Genomic DNA, 20,501 nt, shown 5'->3' with positions numbered 1-20,501 from the left:
GGGTCTAAATACAACTGAATTACCCTGCATTAAGTGCTGGACGGGTCTAAATACAACTTAATTACCCTGCATTATGTGCTGGAGGGGTCTAAATACAGCTTAGTTACCCTGCGTTATGTGCTGGACGGACGGGTCTACATACAACTTAATTACCCTGCATTATGTGCTGGACGGGTCTAAATACAACTTAATTACCCTGCATTATGTGCTGGACGGGTCTAAATACAACTTAATTACCCTGCATTATGTGCTGGACGGGTCTAAATACAACTTAATTACCCTGCATTATGTGCTGGACGGGTCTAAATACAACTTAATTACCCTGCATTATGTGCTGAACGGGTCTAAATACAACTTAATTACCATGCATTATGTGCTGGACAGGTCTACATAAAACTTAATTACCCTGCATTATGTGCTGGACGGGTCTAAATACAACCTAATTACCCTGCGTTATGTGCTGGACGGACGGGTCTACATACAACTTAATTACCCTGCATTATGTGCTGGACGGGTCTAAATACAACTTAATTACCCTGCATTATGTGCTGGACGGGTCTAAATACAACTTAATTACCCTGCATTATGTGCTGGACGGGTCTAAATACAACTGAATTACCCTGCATTAAGTGCTGGACGGGTCTAAATACAACTTAATTACCCTGCATTATGTGCTGGAGGGGTCTAAATACAGCTTAGTTACCCTGCGTTATGTGCTGGACAGACGGGTCTACATACAACTTAATTACCCTGCATTATGTGCTGGACGGGTCTAAATACAACTTAATTACCCTGCATTATGTGCTGGACGGGTCTAAATACAACTTAATTACCCTGCATTATGTGCTGGACGGGTCTAAATACAACTTAATTACCCTGCATTATGTGCTGGACGGGTCTAAATACAACTGAATTACCCTGCATTATGTGCTGGACGGGTCTAAATACAACTTAATTACCCTGCATTATGTGCTGGACGGGTCTAAATACAACTTAATTACCCTGCATTATGTGCTGGATGGGTCTAAATACAACTTAATTACCCTGCATTATGTGCTGGACGGGTCTAAATACAACTTAATTACCCTGCATTATGTGCTAGACGGTTCTAAATACAACTTAATTACCCTGCATTATGTGCTGGACGGGTCTAAATACAACTTAATTACCCTGCATTATGTGCTGGACGGGTCTAAATACAACTTAATTACCCTGCATTATGTGCTGGACGGACGGATCTAAATACAACTTAATTACCCTGCATTATGTGCTGGACGGGTCTAAATACAACTTAATTACCCTGCATTATGTGCTGGACGGGTCTAAATACAACTTAATTACCTTGCATTGTGTGCTGGACGGATTGGTCTAAATACAACTTAATTACCCTGCATTATGTGCTGGATGGGTCTAAATACAACTTAATTACCCTGCATTATGTGCTGGACGGGTCTAAATACAACTTAATTACCCTGCATTATGTGCTGTATGGGTCTAAATATAACTTAATTACCTTGCATTATGTGCTGGACGGACGGGTCTAAATACAACTTAATTACCCTGCATTATGTGCTGGACAGGTCTAAATACAACTTAATTTTGTCCAATTCAGGGGATTCAATTCTGGGAAATTCTGGCAATCACCAAACAGAAGAGAGAACAGGAGGATGAAAGGAGAGATAGAAAGAAGGGAGGAGGTCCAAGCACACCAGGTTACAACGCAGGGATGATGACGCAAGTGGTCACCCTACAAAAGCCCCTTTGGGGTGGGTAGTGGGGACACAGTCGGAGTGGTCTACATATCTGTCCTCTTCAGGCAGCTCCACAGGGAAACAGGTAAGCCAATGTTGTTCCTCCCATGGTAGATTTTGTTATGGTGAACCGAATATGTATGCCATTGCCTTGAAACTGAGTGGTTTGTCAACTTGGTGTTGAAATCAACCACATTGATTGCTCCTGGTTCTACACAAACAAGATATTTGGCCTAAATTTCAGCAAGTAGAATTCAAGAAAGAAACTGGGTTTCCAGGAAGTTCAAGATGTCAAGAATCACCTATTTTTGTCAGTCTATCTTTCTCTTTATTACATTCAATGTACTATACATATGCCTTGTCAAGGTTTTCAGGAACATAGTAAAGGTTGTGGTTAGTGTGGTGTACTGTAATGCACCGGAGGAGTGCCAGGTTAACCAGATCCACAGCTGAGGCAGGCAGTGATCAGTATCCCTTTGTTACCTGAGATCTGCACTGCAGGATCAGTGTCTTTGACTTTAGCGGAGTATGGAAAGCAGATAAACTACTAGGTTACAGGCCTCTTTAGTGTTTAACGAGCCAGAAGAGTCAAGGCTTGAGTCAAGGTTCCCCTCCATCAAAACCACAATCTGGAGGTTTCTGAAGATTATATTTTTTTAATGCATTTTAACAGACACTTTTATCCAAAGTGACTTACAGTCAAGCGTGCATACTTTTTAAATTGTAAAAAAAAAAAAATTAAACATATATATGTGTTCCCAGGAATCAAACCCACTATCCTGGCATTGCAAGCATCATACTCTACCAATTGAGCTACATAGGACCATGTCTAATTTGAATTTATGAGTACTGTGCGGAATAGATACATTCAACTGGTTACTGAATATATTCTGTTGGTCCAAAGTGGATTTGTTTTAGATCATTAATATGATTCAGGATTTATTGGTATATGAAAACATTTAAAAACATTTTTTTTTTACCTTTATTTAACTAGGCAAGATCAGTTAAGAACAAATTATTATTTTCAATGACGGCCTAGGAACAGTGGGTTAAATGCCTGTTCAGGGGCAGAATGACAGAATGACAGATTTGTACCTTGTCAGCTCAGGGGTTTGAACTTGTGGTTGTTAGTCCAACACTCTAAACACTAGGATACCCTGCCGTAGCTAATGTTTCCCTTCCGCTTAACTGTCCAAAGTAAGCAAGTCAGGAAAAATAATTAGCCAATAAAAAGTGATTCAGGGCTCCCTGGAAAGCTCCTTGAATATGAAAGATTTGGAAATGTTTACTTCTCATCATTACAATGTGGTGTTTGGGAAGAAATGGGACTCTAGCAGTGAGTAAACAGGATACTTGAATATCAAGCGCATCCCGTCAGCCAGAGATAACTGAGGAAGTAGTGGTTGGTAATGATGTCACAGACCTTTGATGCTCCTGTTTGAAGTCAACTGTTGAGTTTTTGAGAGAGTGTGTGTGTGTGTGTGTGTGGGGGGGGATAGGAGTAGGAGGAGATTCTGTTTTATGTGTGTGTGTGGGGGGATAGGAGTAGGAGGAGATTCTGTTTTATGTGTGTGTGTGGGGGGGATAGGAGGAGGAGATTCTGTTTTTGTGTGTGTGTGTGTGGGGGGATAGGAGTAGGAGGAGATTCTGTTTTATGTGTGTGTGTGTGTGGGGGGGGGATAGGAGTAGGAGGAGATTCTGTTTTGTGTGTGTGTGCGCGTCCGTGCGTGCATGCACAATAATCTATGTGTGTGTCTGAAAGAGTGAGTTTCTGTCTTCGTTGAGAAGAGTATGAGCAGCTCTGGGAGTATTCAGTCAGCTGTGGGAGGTCAATACCCCAACCTTTCCCCTGTGTTCCTCCTGTGTGCTCTGCAGGGTGAGTTGCTTTCATCTCCACAGAGCAGGTGTCATGAGTAAACACTGAGGTCACATTGGCAAGTTGCCCAGCAACCACACACATCCCTGACACATCAAACTGCCTTTTAAATACATCCCCAATACATCAAACTGTCTTTTACACATAACCACAATACATGAAACTGCCTTTTACACATCTCCCCAATACATCAACTGCCTTTTACACACATCCCCAATACATCAAACTGTCTTTTCCACACATCCACAATACATCAACTGCCTTTTACACACATCCACAATACTTCAAAATCCCAGGGCAGCAGCATAGCCTAGTGGTTAGAGCATTGGACTAGTAACCGCAAGGTTGTACTGTATGTTCAAATCCCCTAGCTGGCAAGATGCAAATCTGTCGTTCTACCCCTGAACAAGGCACCCACTGTTCCTAGGCCGTCATTGAACATAAGAATTTGTTCTTAACTGACTTGCCTCGTTAAATAAACATCAACTGACTTTTACACACATCCCCAATACATCAAACTGCCTTTTACACACCTCCCCAATACATCAAACGGCCTTTTACACACCTCCCCAATACGTCAAACTGCCTTTTACACACATCCCCAATACGTCAAACTGCCTTTTACACACCTCCCCAATACGTCAAACTGTCTTTTACACACATCCACAATACGTCAAACTGCCTTTTACACACATCCCCAATACATCAAACGGCCTTTTACACACCTCCCCGATACTTCAAACTGCCTTTTACACACCTCCCCAATACTTCAAACTGCCCTTTACACACCTCCCCAATACATCAAACTGCCTTTTACACACCTCCCCAGTACCTCAAACTGCCTTTATCACACATCCCCAATACTTCAAAATGCCTTTTACACACATCCACAATACCTCAAACAGCTTTTTACACACCTCCCCAATACTTCAAACTGCCCTTTACACACCTCCCCAATACATCAAACTGCCTTTTACACACCTCCCCAGTAACTCAAACTGCCTTTATCACACATCCTCAATACTTCAAAATGCCTTTTACACACATCCACAATACCTCAAACAGCTTTTTACACACATCCCCAATACATTAAACTGCCTTTTACACACCTCCCCAATACTTCAAACTGCCTTTTACACACCTCCCCAATACATCAAACTGCTTTTTACACACATCCCCAATACTTCAAACTGCCTTTTACACACCTCCCCAATACTTCAAACTGCCTTTTACACACCTCCCCAATACTTCAAACTGCCTTTTACACACCTCCCCGATACTTCAAACTGCCTTTTACACACCTCCCCAATACTTCAAACTGCCTTTTACACACCTCCCCAATACCTCAAACTGCCTTTATCACACATCCCCAATACTTCAAAATGCCTTTTACACACATCCACAATACCTCAAACAGCTTTTTACACACATCCCCAATACATTACTGCCTTTTACACACCTCCCCAATACTTCAAACTGCCTTTTACACACCTCCCCAATACATCGAACTGCTTTTTACACACATGCCCAATACTTCAAACTGCCTTTTACACACCTCCCCCAATACTTCAAACTGCCTTTTACACACATCCACAATACATCAAACTGCCTTTTACACACCTCCACAATACCTCAAACAGCTTTTTACACACATCCCCAATACATCAACTGCCTTTTACACACATCCCCAATACATCAAACGGCCTTTTACACACCTCCCCGATACTTCAAACTGCCTTTTACACACCTCCCCAATACTTCAAACTGCCTTTTACACACCTCCCCAATACATCAAACTGCCTTTTACACACCTCCCCAGTACCTCAAACTGCCTTTATCACACATCCCCAATACTTCAAACTGCCTTTTACACACCTCCCCAATACATCAAACTGCCTTTTACACACCTCCCGAATACCTCAAACTGCCTTTATCACACATCCCCAATACTTCAAAATGCCTTTTACACACATCCACAATACCTCAAACAGCTTTTTACACACATCCCCAATACATTAAACTGCCTTTTAAACATCTCCCCAATACTTCAAACTGCCTTTTACACACCTCCCCAATATATCAAACTGCTTTTTACACACATCCCCAATACTTCAAACTGCCTTTTACACACCTCCCCAATACTTCAAACTGCCTTTTACACACCTCCCCAATACTTCAAACTGCCTTTTACACACCTCCCCGATACTTCAAACTGCCTTTTACACACCTCCCCGATACTTCAAACTGCCTTTTACACACCTCCCCAATACTTCAAACTGCCTTTTACACACCTCCCCAATACATCGAACTGCTTTTTACACACATGCCCAATACTTCAAACTGCCTTTTACACACCTCCCCAATACTTCAAACTGCCTTTTACACACATCCACAATACATCAAACTGCCTTTTACACACCTCCACAATACCTCAAACAGCTTTTTACACACATCCCCAATACATTACTGCCTTTTACACACCTCCCCAATACTTCAAACTGCCTTTTACACACCTCCCCAATACATCAAACTGCCTTTTACACACCTCCCCAGTACCTCAAACTGCCTTTATCACACATCCCCAATACTTCAAAATGCCTTTTACACACATCCACAATACCTCAAACAGCTTTTTACACACCTCCCCGATACTTCAAACTGCCTTTTACACACCTCCCCAATACTTCAAACTGCCTTTTACACACCTCCCCAATACATCAAACTGCCTTTTACACACCTCCCGAATACCTCAAACTGCCTTTATCACACATCCCCAATACTTCAAAATGCCTTTTACACACATCCACAATACCTCAAACAGCTTTTTACACACATCCCCAATACATTAAACTGCCTTTTACACACCTCCCCAATACTTCAAACTGCCTTTTACACACCTCCCCAATACTTCAAACTGCCTTTTACACACCTCCCCGATACTTCAAACTGCCTTTTACACACCTCCCCAATACTTCAAACTGCCTTTTACACACCTCCCCAATACCTCAAACTGCCTTTATCACACATCCCCAATACTTCAAAATGCCTTTTACACACATCCACAATACCTCAAACAGCTTTTTACACACATCCCCAATACATTACTGCCTTTTACACACCTCCCCAATACTTCAAACTGCCTTTTACACACCTCCCCCAATACTTCAAACTGCCTTTTACACACATCCACAATACATCAAACTGCCTTTTACACACCTCCACAATACCTCAAACAGCTTTTTACACACATCCCCAATACATCAACTGCCTTTTACACACATCCCCAATACATCAAACGGCCTTTTACACACCTCCCCGATACTTCAAACTGCCTTTTACACACCTCCCCAATACTTCAAACTGCCTTTTACACACCTCCCCAATACATCAAACTGCCTTTTACACACCTCCCGAATACCTCAAACTGCCTTTATCACACATCCCCAATACTTCAAAATGCCTTTTACACACATCCACAATACCTCAAACAGCTTTTTACACACATCCCCAATACATTAAACTGCCTTTTACACATCTCCCCAATACTTCAAACTGCCTTTTACACACCTCCCCAATACATCAAACTGCTTTTTACACACATCCCCAATACTTCAAACTGCCTTTTACACACCTCCCCAATACTTCAAACTGCCTTTTACACACCTCCCCAATACTTCAAACTGCCTTTTACACACCTCCCCGATACTTCAAACTGCCTTTTACACACCTCCCCGATACTTCAAACTGCCTTTTACACACCTCCCCAATACTTCAAACTGCCTTTTACACACCTCCCCAATAACTCAAACTGCCTTTATCACACATCCCCAATACTTCAAAATGCCTTTTACACACATCCACAATACCTCAAACAGCTTTTTACACACATCCCCAATACATTACTGCCTTTTACACACATCCCCAATACATTACTGCCTTTTACACACCTCCCCAATACTTCAAACTGCCTTTTACACACCTCCCCAATACATCGAACTGCTTTTTACACACATGCCCAATACTTCAAACTGCCTTTTACACACCTCCCCAATACTTCAAACTGCCTTTTACACACCTCCCCAGTACCTCAAACTGCCTTTATCACACATCCCCAATACTTCAAAATGCCTTTTACACACATCCACAATACCTCAAACAGCTTTTTACACACATCCCCAATACATCAAACGGCCTTTTACACACCTCCCCGATACTTCAAACTGCCTTTTACACACCTCCCCAATACTTCAAACTGCCTTTTACACACCTCCCCAATACATCAAACTGCCTTTTACACACCTCCCGAATACCTCAAACTGCCTTTATCACACATCCCCAATACTTCAAAATGCCTTTTACACACATCCACAATACCTCAAACAGCTTTTTACACACATCCCCAATACATTACTGCCTTTTACACACCTCCCCAATACTTCAAACTGCCTTTTACACACCTCCCCAATACATCGAACTGCTTTTTACACACATGCCCAATACTTCAAACTGCCTTTTACACACCTCCCCAATACTTCAAACTGCCTTTTACACACATCCACAATACATCAAACTGCCTTTTACACACCTCCACAATACCTCAAACAGCTTTTTACACACATCCCCAATACATCAACTGCCTTTTACACACATCGACAATACCTCAAACAGCTTTTTAGACACATCCCCAATACATCAACTGCCTTTTACACACATCCACAATACTTCAAAATGCCTTTTACACACCTCCACAATACCTCAAACAGCCTTTTACACACATCCCCAATACATCAACTGCCTTTTACACACATCCACAATACCTCAAACAGCTTTTTACACACATCCCCAATACATCAACTGCCTTTTACACACATCCACAATACCTCAAACAGATTTTTACATACATCAACTGCCTTTTAAACACATCCCCAATACACCAACTGTCTTTTACACATCTCCCCAATACATCAACTGTCTTTTACACATCTCCCCAATACATTCAACTGTCTTTTACACATCTCCCCAATACATCAACTGTCTTTTACACATCTCCCCAATACATCAACTGTCTTTTACACATCTCCCCAATACATCAACTGTCTTTTACACATCTCCCCAATACATCAACTGTCTTTTACACATCTCCACAATACATCAACTGCCTTTTACACATCTCCCCAATATATCAACTGGCTTTTACACACAATCCCCAATCTCCCCAATACATCAACTGGCTTTTACACATCTCCCCAATATATCAACTGGCTTTTACACATCTCCCCAATACATCAACTGGCTTTTACACATCTCCCCAATATATCAACTGCCTTTTACACATCTCCCCAATACATCAACTGCCTTTTACACACATCCACAATACTTCAAAATGCCTTTTACACACATCCACAATACCTCAAACAGCTTTTTACACACATCCCCAATACATCAAACTGCCTTTTACATACATCCCCAATATATTAAACTGCCTTTTACACACCTCCCCAATATGTCAACTGGCTTTTACACATCTCCCGCAATACGTCAAACTGCCTTTTTACACACCTCCCCAATAAGTCAAACTGCCTTTTACACACATCCCCAATAAGTCAAACTGCCTTTTACACACCTCTCCAATACGTCAAACTGCCTTTTACACACATCCCCAATACATCAAACTGCCTTTTACACACATCCACAATACGTCAAACTGCCTTTTACACACATCCCCAATACATCAAACGGCCTTTTACACACCTCCCCGATACTTCAAACTGCCTTTTACACACATCCCCAATACTTCAAACTGCCTTTTACACACCTCCCCAATACATCAAACTGCCTTTTACACACATCCCCAATACATCAAACTGCTGTTTACATACATCCCCAATGCCTCAAACTGCTTTTTACACACCTCCACAATACCTCAAACTGCCTTTATCACACATCCCCAATACTTCAAAATGCCTTTTACACACATCCACAATACCTCAAACAGCTTTTTACACACATCCCCAATACATTAAACTGCCTTTTACACACCTCCCCAATACTTCAAACTGCCTTTTACACACCTCCCCAATACTTCAAACTGCCTGTTACACACATCCCCAATACATCAAACTGCCTTTTACATACATCCCCAATGCATCAAACTGCTTTTTACACACCTCCACACTACCTCAAACAGCTTTTTACACACATCCCCAATACATCAACTGCCTTTTACACACATCCACAATACCTCAAACAGCTTTTTAGACACATCCCCAATACATCAACTGCCTTTTACACACATCCACAATACCTCAAACAGATTTTTACATACATCAACTGCCTTTTAAACACATCCCCAATACACCAACTGTCTTTTACACATCTCCCCAATACATCAACTGTCTTTTACACATCTCCCCAATACATTCAACTGTCTTTTACACATCTCCCCAATACATCAACTGTCTTTTACACATCTCCCCAATACATCAACTGTCTTTTACACACATCCCCAATAGATCAACTGCCTTTTACACACATCCACAATACATCAACTGCCTTTTACACATCTCCCCAATATATCAACTGGCTTTTACACACATCCCCAATATATCAACTGGCTTTTACACATCTCCCCAATATATCAACTGCCTTTTACACATCTCCCCAATACATCAACTGGCTTTTACACATCTCCCCAATATATCAACTGGCTTTTACACATCTCCCCAATACATCAACTGGCTTTTACACATCTCCCCAATATATCAACTGCCTTTTACACATCTCCCCAATACATCAACTGCCTTTTACACATCTCCCCAATATATCAACTGGCTTTTACACACATCCCCAATACATCAACTGGCTTTTACACATCTCCCCAATAAATCTGTTATGCAGGTGAATGAGGACCCAAAAGCGACTTGGCGAAAACAGAGTCTTTAATCCAGTTAAAGGAAATAGCAATACTCCTAGACAAATCGGAGCGGTAAATAAAGCATAAAAAACAATTCCACTCGTAATCACGAGAACTGACTGGAGACTCAATAATAAACTGCAGGTTGCCTCGGGAAGGCACTTGACCATAGCAGACTCAGACACCTGCTCACCACGCAGCATCTGAGGGAAACACGACACGACAGGGCGATACAAAGACACAGCACGGTGAACAATATACAAGGATCCGACAGGGCAGAAACGGAAAACAAGGGGAGAAATAGGGACTCTAATCAGGGGAAAAGATAGGGAACAGGTGTGGGAAGACTAAATTAGGGGAATAGGAACAGCTGGGAGCAGGAACGGAACGATAGAGAGAAGAGAGAGAGGGAGGGAGAGAGAAAAAGGGGAACGAACCTAAAAAGACCAGCAGGGGGAAAACGAACAGAAGGAAAAGCAAAATGACAAGACAATATAAGACAAAACATGACAGTACCCCCCCACTCACCGAGCGCCTCCTGGCGCACTCGAGGAGGAATCCTGGCGGCAACGGAGGAAATCATCAATCAGTGAACGATCCAGCACGTCCCGAGACGGAACCCAACTCCTCTCCTCAGGACCGTAACCCTCCCAATCCACTAAGTATTGGTGACCCCGTCCCCGAGAACGCATGTCCATGATCCTACATACCTTGTAAATAGGTGCGCTCTCGACAAGGACGGGAGGGGGGGAGGGAAGACGAACGGGGGTGCGAAGAAAGGGCTTGACACAGGAGACATGGAAGACAGGATGGACGCGACGAAGATGTCGCGGAAGAAGCAGTCGCACAGCGACAGGATTGACGACCTGGGAGACACGGAACGGACCAATGAACCGCGGAGTCAACTTACGAGAAGCTGTCGTAAGAGGAAGGTTGCGAGTGGAAATCCACACTCTCTGGCCGCAACAATACCTTGGACTCTTAATCCTACGTTTATTGGCGGCTCTCACAGTCTGTGCCCTGTAACGGCAAAGTGCAGACCTCACCCTCCTCCAGGTGCGCTCACAACGTTGGACAAACGCTTGAGCGGAGGGAATGCTGGACTCGGCAAGCTGGGATGAGAACAGATGAGGCTGGTAACCCAGACTACTCTGAAACGGAGATAACCCGGTAGCAGACGAAGGAAGCGAGTTGTGAGTGTATTCTGCCCAGGGGAGCTGTTCTGCCCAAGACGCAGGGTTTCTGAAAGAAAGGCTGCGTAGTATGCGACCAATCGTCTGATTGGCCCTCTCTGCTTGACCGTTAGACTGGGGATGAAACCCGGAAGAGAGACTGACGGACGCACCAATCAAACGACAGAACTCCCTCCAAAACTGTGACGTGAATTGCGGACCTCTGTCTGAAACGGCGTCTAACGGGAGGCCATGAATTCTGAACACATTCTCGATGATGATTTGTGCCGTCTCCTTAGCGGAAGGAAGTTTAGCGAGAGGAATGAAATGTGTCGCCTTAGAGAACCTATCGACAACCGTAAGAATCACAGTCTTCCCCGCAGACAAAGGCAGACCGGTAATGAAGTCTAGGGCGATGTGAGACCATGGTCGAGAAGGAATGGGGAGCGGTCTGAGACGACCGGCAGGAGGAGAGTTACCTGACTTAGTCTGCGCGCAGTCCGAACAAGCAGCCACGAAACGGCGCGTGTCACGCTCCTGAGTCGGCCACCAAAAGCGCTGGCGAATAGAAGCAAGAGTGCCTCGAACACCGGGATGACCAGCTAACTTGGCAGAGTGAGCCCACTGAAGAACAGCCAGACGAGTGGAAACAGGAACGAAAAGAAGGTTACTAGGACAAGCGCGCGGCGACGCAGTGTGCGTGAGTGCTTGCTTAACCTGTCTTTCAATTCCCCAGACTGTCAACCCGACAACACGCCCATAAGGAAGAATCCCCTCGGGATCAGTAGAAGCCACAGAAGAACTAAAAAGACGGGATAAGGCATCAGGCTTGGTGTTCTTGCTACCCGGATGGTAAGAAATCACAAACTCGAAACGAGCGAAAAATAACGCCCAATGAGCTTGACGAGCATTGAGTCGTTTGGCAGAACGGATGTACTCAAGGTTCTTATGGTCTGTCCAAACGACAAAAGGAACGGTCGTCCCCTCCAACCACTGTCGCCATTCGCCTAGGGCTAAGCGGATGGCGAGCAGTTCGCGGTTACCCACATCATAGTTGCGTTCAGATGGCGACAGGCGATGAGAAAAATAAGCGCAAGGATGAACCTTATCGTCAGACTGGAAGCGCTGGGATAGAATGGCTCCCACGCCTACCTCTGAAGCGTCAACCTCGACAATGAATTGTCTAGTGACGTCAGGAGTAACGAGGATAGGAGAGGACGTAAAACGTTCTTTTAGAAGATCAAAAGCTCCCTGGGCGGAACCGGACCACTTAAAACACGTCTTGACAGAAGTAAGAGCTGTGAGAGGGGCAGCAACTTGACCGAAATTACGAATGAAACGCCGATAGAAATTAGCGAAACCTAGAAAGCGCTGCAACTCGACACGTGACCTTGGAACGGGCCACTCACTGACAGCTTGGACCTTAGCGGAATCCATCTGAATGCCTTCAGCGGAAATAACGGAACCGAGAAAAGTAACGGAGGAGACATGAAAAGAGCACTTCTCAGCCTTCACGTAGAGACAATTCTCTAAAAGGCGCTGGAGAACACGTCGAACGTGCTGAACATGAATCTCGAGTGACGGTGAAAAAATCAGGATATCGTCAAGGTAGACAAAAACAAAGATGTTCAGCATGTCTCTCAGAACATCATTAACTAATGCCTGAAAAACAGCTGGCGCATTGGCGAGACCAAACGGCAGAACCCGGTACTCAAAATGCCCTAACGGAGTCTTAAACGCCGTTTTCCACTCGTCCCCCTCTCTGATGCGCACGAGATGGTAAGCGTTACGAAGGTCCAACTTAGTAAAGCACCTGGCTCCCTGCAGAATCTCGAAGGCTGATGACATAAGGGGAAGCGGATAACGATTCTTAACCGTTATGTCATTCAGCCTCGATAATCCACGCAGGGGCGCAGAGTACCGTCCTTTTTCTTAACAAAAAAACCCCCGCCCCGGCCGGAGAGGAAGAAGGCACTATGGTACCGGCGTCAAGAGACACAGACAAATAATCCTCGAGAGCCTTACGTTCGGGAGCCGACAGAGAGTATAGTCTACCCCGAGGAGGAGTGGTCCCCGGAAGGAGATCAATACTACAATCATACGACCGGTGAGGAGGAAGGGAGTTGGCTCGGGACCGACTGAAGACCGTGCGCAGATCATGATATTCCTCCGGCACTCCTGTCAAATCGCCAGGTTCCTCCTGAGAAGTGGGGACAGAAGAAATGGGAGGGATGGCAGACATTAAACACTTCACATGACAAGAAACGTTCCAGGATAGGATAGAATTACTAGACCAATTAATAGAAGGATTATGACATACTAGCCAGGGATGACCCAAAACAACAGGTGTAAAAGGTGAACGAAAAATCAAAAAAGAAATAGTCTCACTGTGGTTACCAGATACTGTGAGGGTTAAAGGTAGTGTCTCAAATCTGATACAGGGAAGATGACTACCATCTAAGGCGAACATGGGCGTAGGCTTGTCTAACTGTCTGAAAGGAATGTCATGTTTCCGAGCCCATGCTTCGTCCATGAAACAACCCTCAGCCCCAGAGTCTATCAAGGCACTGCATGTAGCACCCGAACCGGTCCAGCGTAGATGGACCGACATAGTAGTACAGGATCTAGATGGAGAGACCTGAGTAGTAGCGCTCACCAGTAGCCCTCCGCTTACTGATGAGCTCTGGCTTTTACTGGACATGAATTGACAAAATGTCCATCAAATCCGCAATAGAGGCACAGGCGGTTGGTGATCCTCCGTTCCCTCTCCTTAGTCGAGATGCGAATACCTCCCAGCTGCATGGGCTCAGTCTCTGAGCCAGAGGAGGGAGATGGTTGCGATGCGGAGCAGGGAAACACACCGTTGACGCGAGCTCTCTTCCACGAGCTTGGTGACGAAGATCTACCCGTCGTTCTATGCGGATGGCGAGAGCAATCAAAGAGTCCACACTGGAAGGAACCTCCCGGGAGAGAATCTCATCTTTAACCACTGTGTGGAGTCCCTCCAGAAAACGAGCGAGCAGCGCCGGCTCGTTCCAGTCACTAGAGGCAGCAAGAGTGTGAAACTCTATAGAGTAATCCGTTATGGATCGATCACCTTGGCATAGGGAAGCCAGGGCCCTAGAAGCCTCCCTACCAAAAACTGAACGGTCAAAAACCCGAATCATCTCCTCTTTAAAGTTCTGGTAATTGTTTGAACAATCAGCCCTTGCCTCCCAGATAGCTGTGCCCCACTCTCGAGCCCGGCCAGTAAGGAGTGAAATGACGTAAGCAACCCGAGCTCTCTCTCTAGAGTATGTGTTGGGTTGGAGAGAGAACACAATATCACACTGGGTGAGAAAGGAGCGGCACTCCTTGGGCTGCCCGGAGTAGCAAGGTGGGTTATTAACCCTAGGTTCCGGAGGCTCGGCAGACCAGGAAGTAACAGGTGGCACGAGACGAAGACTCTGGAACTGTCCAGAGAGGTCGGAAACCTGAGCGGCCAGGTTCTCCATGGCATGACGAGCAGCAGACAATTCCTGCTCGTGTCTGCCGAGCATGGCTCCTTGGATCTCGACGGCAGTGTTACGAGCGTCTGTAGTCGCTGGGTCCATTCTTTGGTCGGATCCTTCTGTTATGCAGGTGAATGAGGACCCAAAAGCGACTTGGCGAAAACAGAGTCTTTAATCCAGTTAAAGGAAATAGCAATACTCCTAGACAAATCGGAGCGGTAAATAAAGCATAAAAAACAATTCCACTCGTAATCACGAGAACTGACTGGAGACTCGATAATAAACTGCAGGTTGCCTCGGGAAGGCACTTGACCGTAGCAGACTCAGACACCTGCTCACCACGCAGCATCTGAGGGAAACACGACACGACAGGGCGATACAAAGACACAGCACGGTGAACAATATACAAGGATCCGACAGGGCAGAAACGGAAAACAAGGGGAGAAATAGGGACTCTAATCAGGGGAAAAGATAGGGAACAGGTGTGGGAAGACTAAATGATTGATTAGGGGAATAGGAACAGCTGGGAGCAGGAACGGAACGATAGAGAGAAGAGAGAGAGGGAGGGAGAGAGAAAAAGGGGAACGAACCTAAAAAGACCAGCAGGGGGAAAACGAACAGAAGGAAAAGCAAAATGACAAGACAATATAAGACAAAACATGACAAAATCAACTGCCTTTTACACATCTCCCGCAATACGTCAAACTGCCTTTTACACATCTCCCCAATATATCAACTGGCTTTTACACATCTCCCGCAATACGTCAAACTGCCTTTTACACACATCTCCCCAATACATCAACTGCCTTTTACACATCTCCCCAATACATCAACTGCCATTTCAGTTCAGTTCAGTGTGTCAAATCGGAGGGCATGTGTGTCAAATCGGGGGGCATGTTGTCCGGTCCTCTGGCAGTCTCTATGGGGGTGCCACAGGGTTCAATTCTCGGGCCGACTCTTTTCTCTGTATATATCAATGATGTTGCTCTTGCTGCGGGCGATTCCCTGATCCACGTCTACGTAGACTACACCATTCTGTATACTTCTGGCCCTTCCTTGGACACTGTGCTATCTAACCTCCAAACGAGCATCAATGCCATACAACACTCCTTCCGTGGCCTCCAACTGCTCTTAAATGCTAGTAAAACCAAATGCTTGCTTTTCAACCGTTCGCTGCCTGCACCCGCACGCCCAACTAGCATCACCACCCTGGATGGTTCCGACCTAGAATATGTGGTCATCTATAAGTACCTAGGTGTCTGGCTAGACTGTAAACTCTCCTTCCAGACTCATATCAAACATCTCCAATCTAAAATAAAATCTAGAGTCGGCTTTCTATTCCGCAACAAAGCCTCCTTCACTCACGCCGCCAAACTTACCCTAGTAAAACTGACTGTTCTACCGATCCTCGACTTCGGCGATGTCATCTACAAAATAGCTTCCAATACTCTACTCAGCAAACTGGATGCAGTTTATCACAGTGCCATCCGTTTTGTTACTAAAGCACCTTATACAACCCACCACTGCGACCTGTGTGCTCTAGTCAGCTGGCCCTCGCTACATATTCATCACCAGACCCACAGGTCATCTACAAGTCCGTGCTAGGTAAAGCTCCGCCTTATTTCAGTTCACTGGTCACGATGGCAACACCCACCCGTAGCACGCGCTCCAGCAGGTTTATCTCACTGATCATCCCTAAAGCCAACACCTCATTTGGCCACCTTTCCTTCCAGGTCTCTGCTGCCTGTGACTGGAATTAATTGCAAAAATCGCTGAAGTTGGAGAATTTTATCTCCCTCACCAACTTTAAACATCTGCTATCTGAGCAGCTAACCGATCGCTGCAGCTGTACATAGTCCATCGGTAAATAGCTCAACCAATTTACCTACCTCATCCCCATACTGTTTTTATTTATTTACTTTTCTGCTCTTTTGCCCACCAGTATCTCTACCTGCACATGACCATCTGATCATTTATCACTCCAGTGTTAATCTGCTAAATTGTAATTATTCGCCTACCTCCTCATGCCTTTTGCACACAATGTATATAGACTCTTTTTTCCTTTTTTTCTACTGTGTTATTGACTTGTTTAATGTTTACTCCATGTGTAACTCCGTGTTGTTGTCTGTTCACACTGCTATGCTTTATCTTGGCCAGGTCGTAGTTGTAAATGAGGACTTGTTCTCGACTACCCTACCTGGTTAAATAAAGGTGAAATAAAAAAAATACAAATAAATGTACACATCTCCCCAATAGATAATATAATAATAATAATATATCAACTGCCTTTTACACACCTCCCCAATACATCAAAATGCCTTTACACACATCCCCGATACATCAACTGCATTTTACACACATCCCCAATACATCAAAATGCCTTTACACACATCCCCAATATGTCAAACTGCCTTTACACACATCCCCAATATGTCAAACTGCCTTTACACACATCCCCAATACATCAACTGCATTTTACACACATCCCCAATACATCAAAATGCCTTTACACACATCCCCAATATGTCAAACTTCCTTTACACACATCCCCAATATGTCAAACTGCCTTTACACACATCCCCGATACATCAACTGCATTTTACACACATCCCCAATACATCAAAATGCCTTTACACACATCCACAATATGTCAAACTGCCTTTACACACATCCCCGATACATCAACTGCATTTTACACACATCCCCAATACATCAAAATGCCTTTACACACATCCCCAATATGTCAAACTGCCTTTACACACATCCCCAATATGTCAAACTGCCTTTACACACATCCCCGATACATCAACTGCATTTTACACACATCCCCAATACATCAAAATGCCTTTACACACATCCCCAATACATCAACTGCCCTTTACACACATCCACAATACATCAAACTGCATTTCACACTAAACCAACCCCTGCTAAGATGCACTGTATCCATTTACAGAATCCACGTTGATCTAAAGGGGTGAGCAGGTTGACAATATACAGTGATATACATATACAGTTTTTTTACCATGCTTTATTTTGGCTAGATAATTCACTTTTAAGGCCTTCCTACTACCCTAAGGTCTATTCAAATGTAGGTCATTACTGCACGTTTAATGTACTGGACTTCTCTCCTGTGTTTCTCCTTACAGATACATTAAGCCAAGCGGTGGGTTCTAGGTTAACACCACCAACCATGCTGCAGTTCACCGTGGTTCTGATGTTAATTGCTACTCTAACAGAGACTTTCCCCACTAGCAGTCTCAGATACTCCCACTATACCCAAGGTACAGTCACTCAAGTAAATTAAATAGTGTCTGTAAATACAGTATGTATGTGGACAAATTATCAGTGGTTTAGATCGAATTAGATGAGTTAGAAAGCATGAAGGTCATGCTTCACACGAGTATTAGTCCTAAAATCATCATTTAGACTATGACATGACAGTATTATAACAGAGATATAAAGGGCGAGTAAGACATGTGTTGTTTTTGCTGTGGTGACTGTTAAGGCTCATATTGGGATCTACAATGCAATATAAACTTTGTTTCCACAGGGGAGAGTCCAGACAGTGCAATACTAAAAGTCTTGAGAGATTTATCCACTGCATCAACAGAGGGCCCACCCCCTGACAAACTTCCTGCTCTTCTACCCAATGAAGTAGACAAACCACTGCTAGAGGCGGAACTACCCAGAAGGGTGTGGTGGTGGTGGTACCCAGCGAAGCCCCACCCACAAAACAGGATTCGTCAGAATCGAGCATGGAGGTCCTCATACAACCATAACTCCTTCGGCCTACGTTACGGGAAATGATAGTTATTAGGATAGGCTCTACGTCTCTCAGTTATGTATTTGATTATATTTTGTAGGTAGATATATTCATGTGTAAAAAGCAGACAAAATCCCAAGGCCTACACTTGAAATATTGCCATATCATCTATGATGATTCATGACAGCTATTGATGAAATTACTTTATAATGAATTTACAATTTCTTGTTTACAACAGCCACTGTCATGTGTTACCCATATGTGTGTGTGAACCCTATGTTTTGCAACATATTTCCGTTCTGATATCTGTGATAGTTTTATGAATGCAACTGGAAATCAAAAAGATGACACCATTCAATAAATGGGCACTGTAATCCAGCAGACTGAAATGTAATTTATCTTCAGCAATACTTTCAAGCAACTCCACCTCATGTGTTATCAGTTCAACATCAACATGGTTTCCTCTCTACAGAGTGGTTGTGGTCAACACGTTTTCACTGGGGGTTTGGCTTATTAGTCTGATCTATTGGTCCATAAACTGCTCAAGCATAAGATGAACTAAGTGCTGACGATGTAGAGTGGATAATGTTTTAGAATGAAGTAGACAAAGCATGTAGACACTCAGAGACAACTGCACCTTTACTGGGTCAGAGACCTTGGGCCTAGAGTAGTAGGACTTTAATACTGTGCATGAACATGAAGATAATCTCCAGTTTTCTTATCGGGATGCTTCTGCTTACCAGGTTGGAAGGTAAGGTTCAACAGAACAGACCACAATGCATTGAGGGGGGGGGGGGGGGCGTACTAAAGTAACTAAATAAAGTAAATTCATAAACTGAATTAGTAGTTAACCAAATATGAAAACATTTAGTTTTATTGACTAAAAAGCAGACAACATTGTTAAAAGCCCATAGATTTTGTTGAGTGGCTAGCCCTAGCTAGCATGGTTTAAAGCTACTGTTCTGTTCACTGAAATGTATATACAGTACATGAAAATGAATGACAGTGTAGAAAAAGGCAGATCACAAAACGGGTCCTCTGTGAATTATACCAGATCTGATATCCTCATTCGGACATTTGCATGCAAATTAGAACTAAATAAAAAAAATATACAAAGTGACAATTCTACAATTTCAACAGGTGATTCGGGAGTTCAGCAGAATAATGGGAAATTTGAAGGCTCTGTGGGATTTAAGTGTTCAGATGGTTACTGGCTATGGAAATGTCCAGTTAGGCAAATACCAAGTAGGATTCTCCAGGACCACCCCAACAAATATGACTCATGGCAATGCTTATGACTGGGAGACTGCATTTATTATGTACCATCAACACCATCATCTCACCGGAGTCATTGAAGAGGCTGCAGATAAACGTATCTCTCTCCTGTGCATAAGTAACATTCCCACTTGGTATGCCAATCATTATGTACATTTGTTTTACAATTTACCAATGTAGACCAGACATTATGTAAGTACATACAGGCTTTATAAACTAAATTCAATATGGATGTCTCCATTTTGTTGATGACAAGA

The 20,501-nt window shown here is 43.9% G+C and overlaps 1 protein-coding gene across 3 annotated transcripts; it reads left to right on the top strand.

The window, feature by feature from the left end:
• The first annotated feature begins 1,699 nt into the window (after positions 1–1,699).
• On the top strand, positions 1,700–19,347 carry kiss1 (KiSS-1 metastasis suppressor). Of its 3 annotated transcripts, none has more exons than XM_046340887.1 (3): positions 1,700–1,836; positions 18,353–18,487; positions 18,757–19,347. In XM_046340887.1, the coding sequence occupies exons 2-3, from the start codon at positions 18,397–18,399 to the stop codon at positions 19,011–19,013; spliced, it is 348 nt and encodes a 115-aa protein (XP_046196843.1). In that variant the 5' UTR covers positions 1,700–1,836; positions 18,353–18,396; the 3' UTR covers positions 19,014–19,347. The 3 variants fall into 3 exon arrangements, with proteins under 3 accessions (XP_046196843.1, XP_046196845.1, XP_046196837.1); XM_046340889.1 differs by lacking the exon at positions 1,700–1,836 and adding an exon at positions 17,355–17,414; XM_046340881.1 differs by lacking the exon at positions 1,700–1,836 and having other exon boundaries at positions 17,489–18,487.
• The last annotated feature ends 1,154 nt before the right edge of the window (positions 19,348–20,501 follow it).

Source organism: Oncorhynchus gorbuscha, linkage group LG03 (assembly GCF_021184085.1).
Source record: "Oncorhynchus gorbuscha isolate QuinsamMale2020 ecotype Even-year linkage group LG03, OgorEven_v1.0, whole genome shotgun sequence".
Classification (NCBI taxonomy): domain Eukaryota; kingdom Metazoa; phylum Chordata; class Actinopteri; order Salmoniformes; family Salmonidae; genus Oncorhynchus; species Oncorhynchus gorbuscha.
This window is presented reverse-complemented; position numbering and strand designations above follow the sequence as displayed.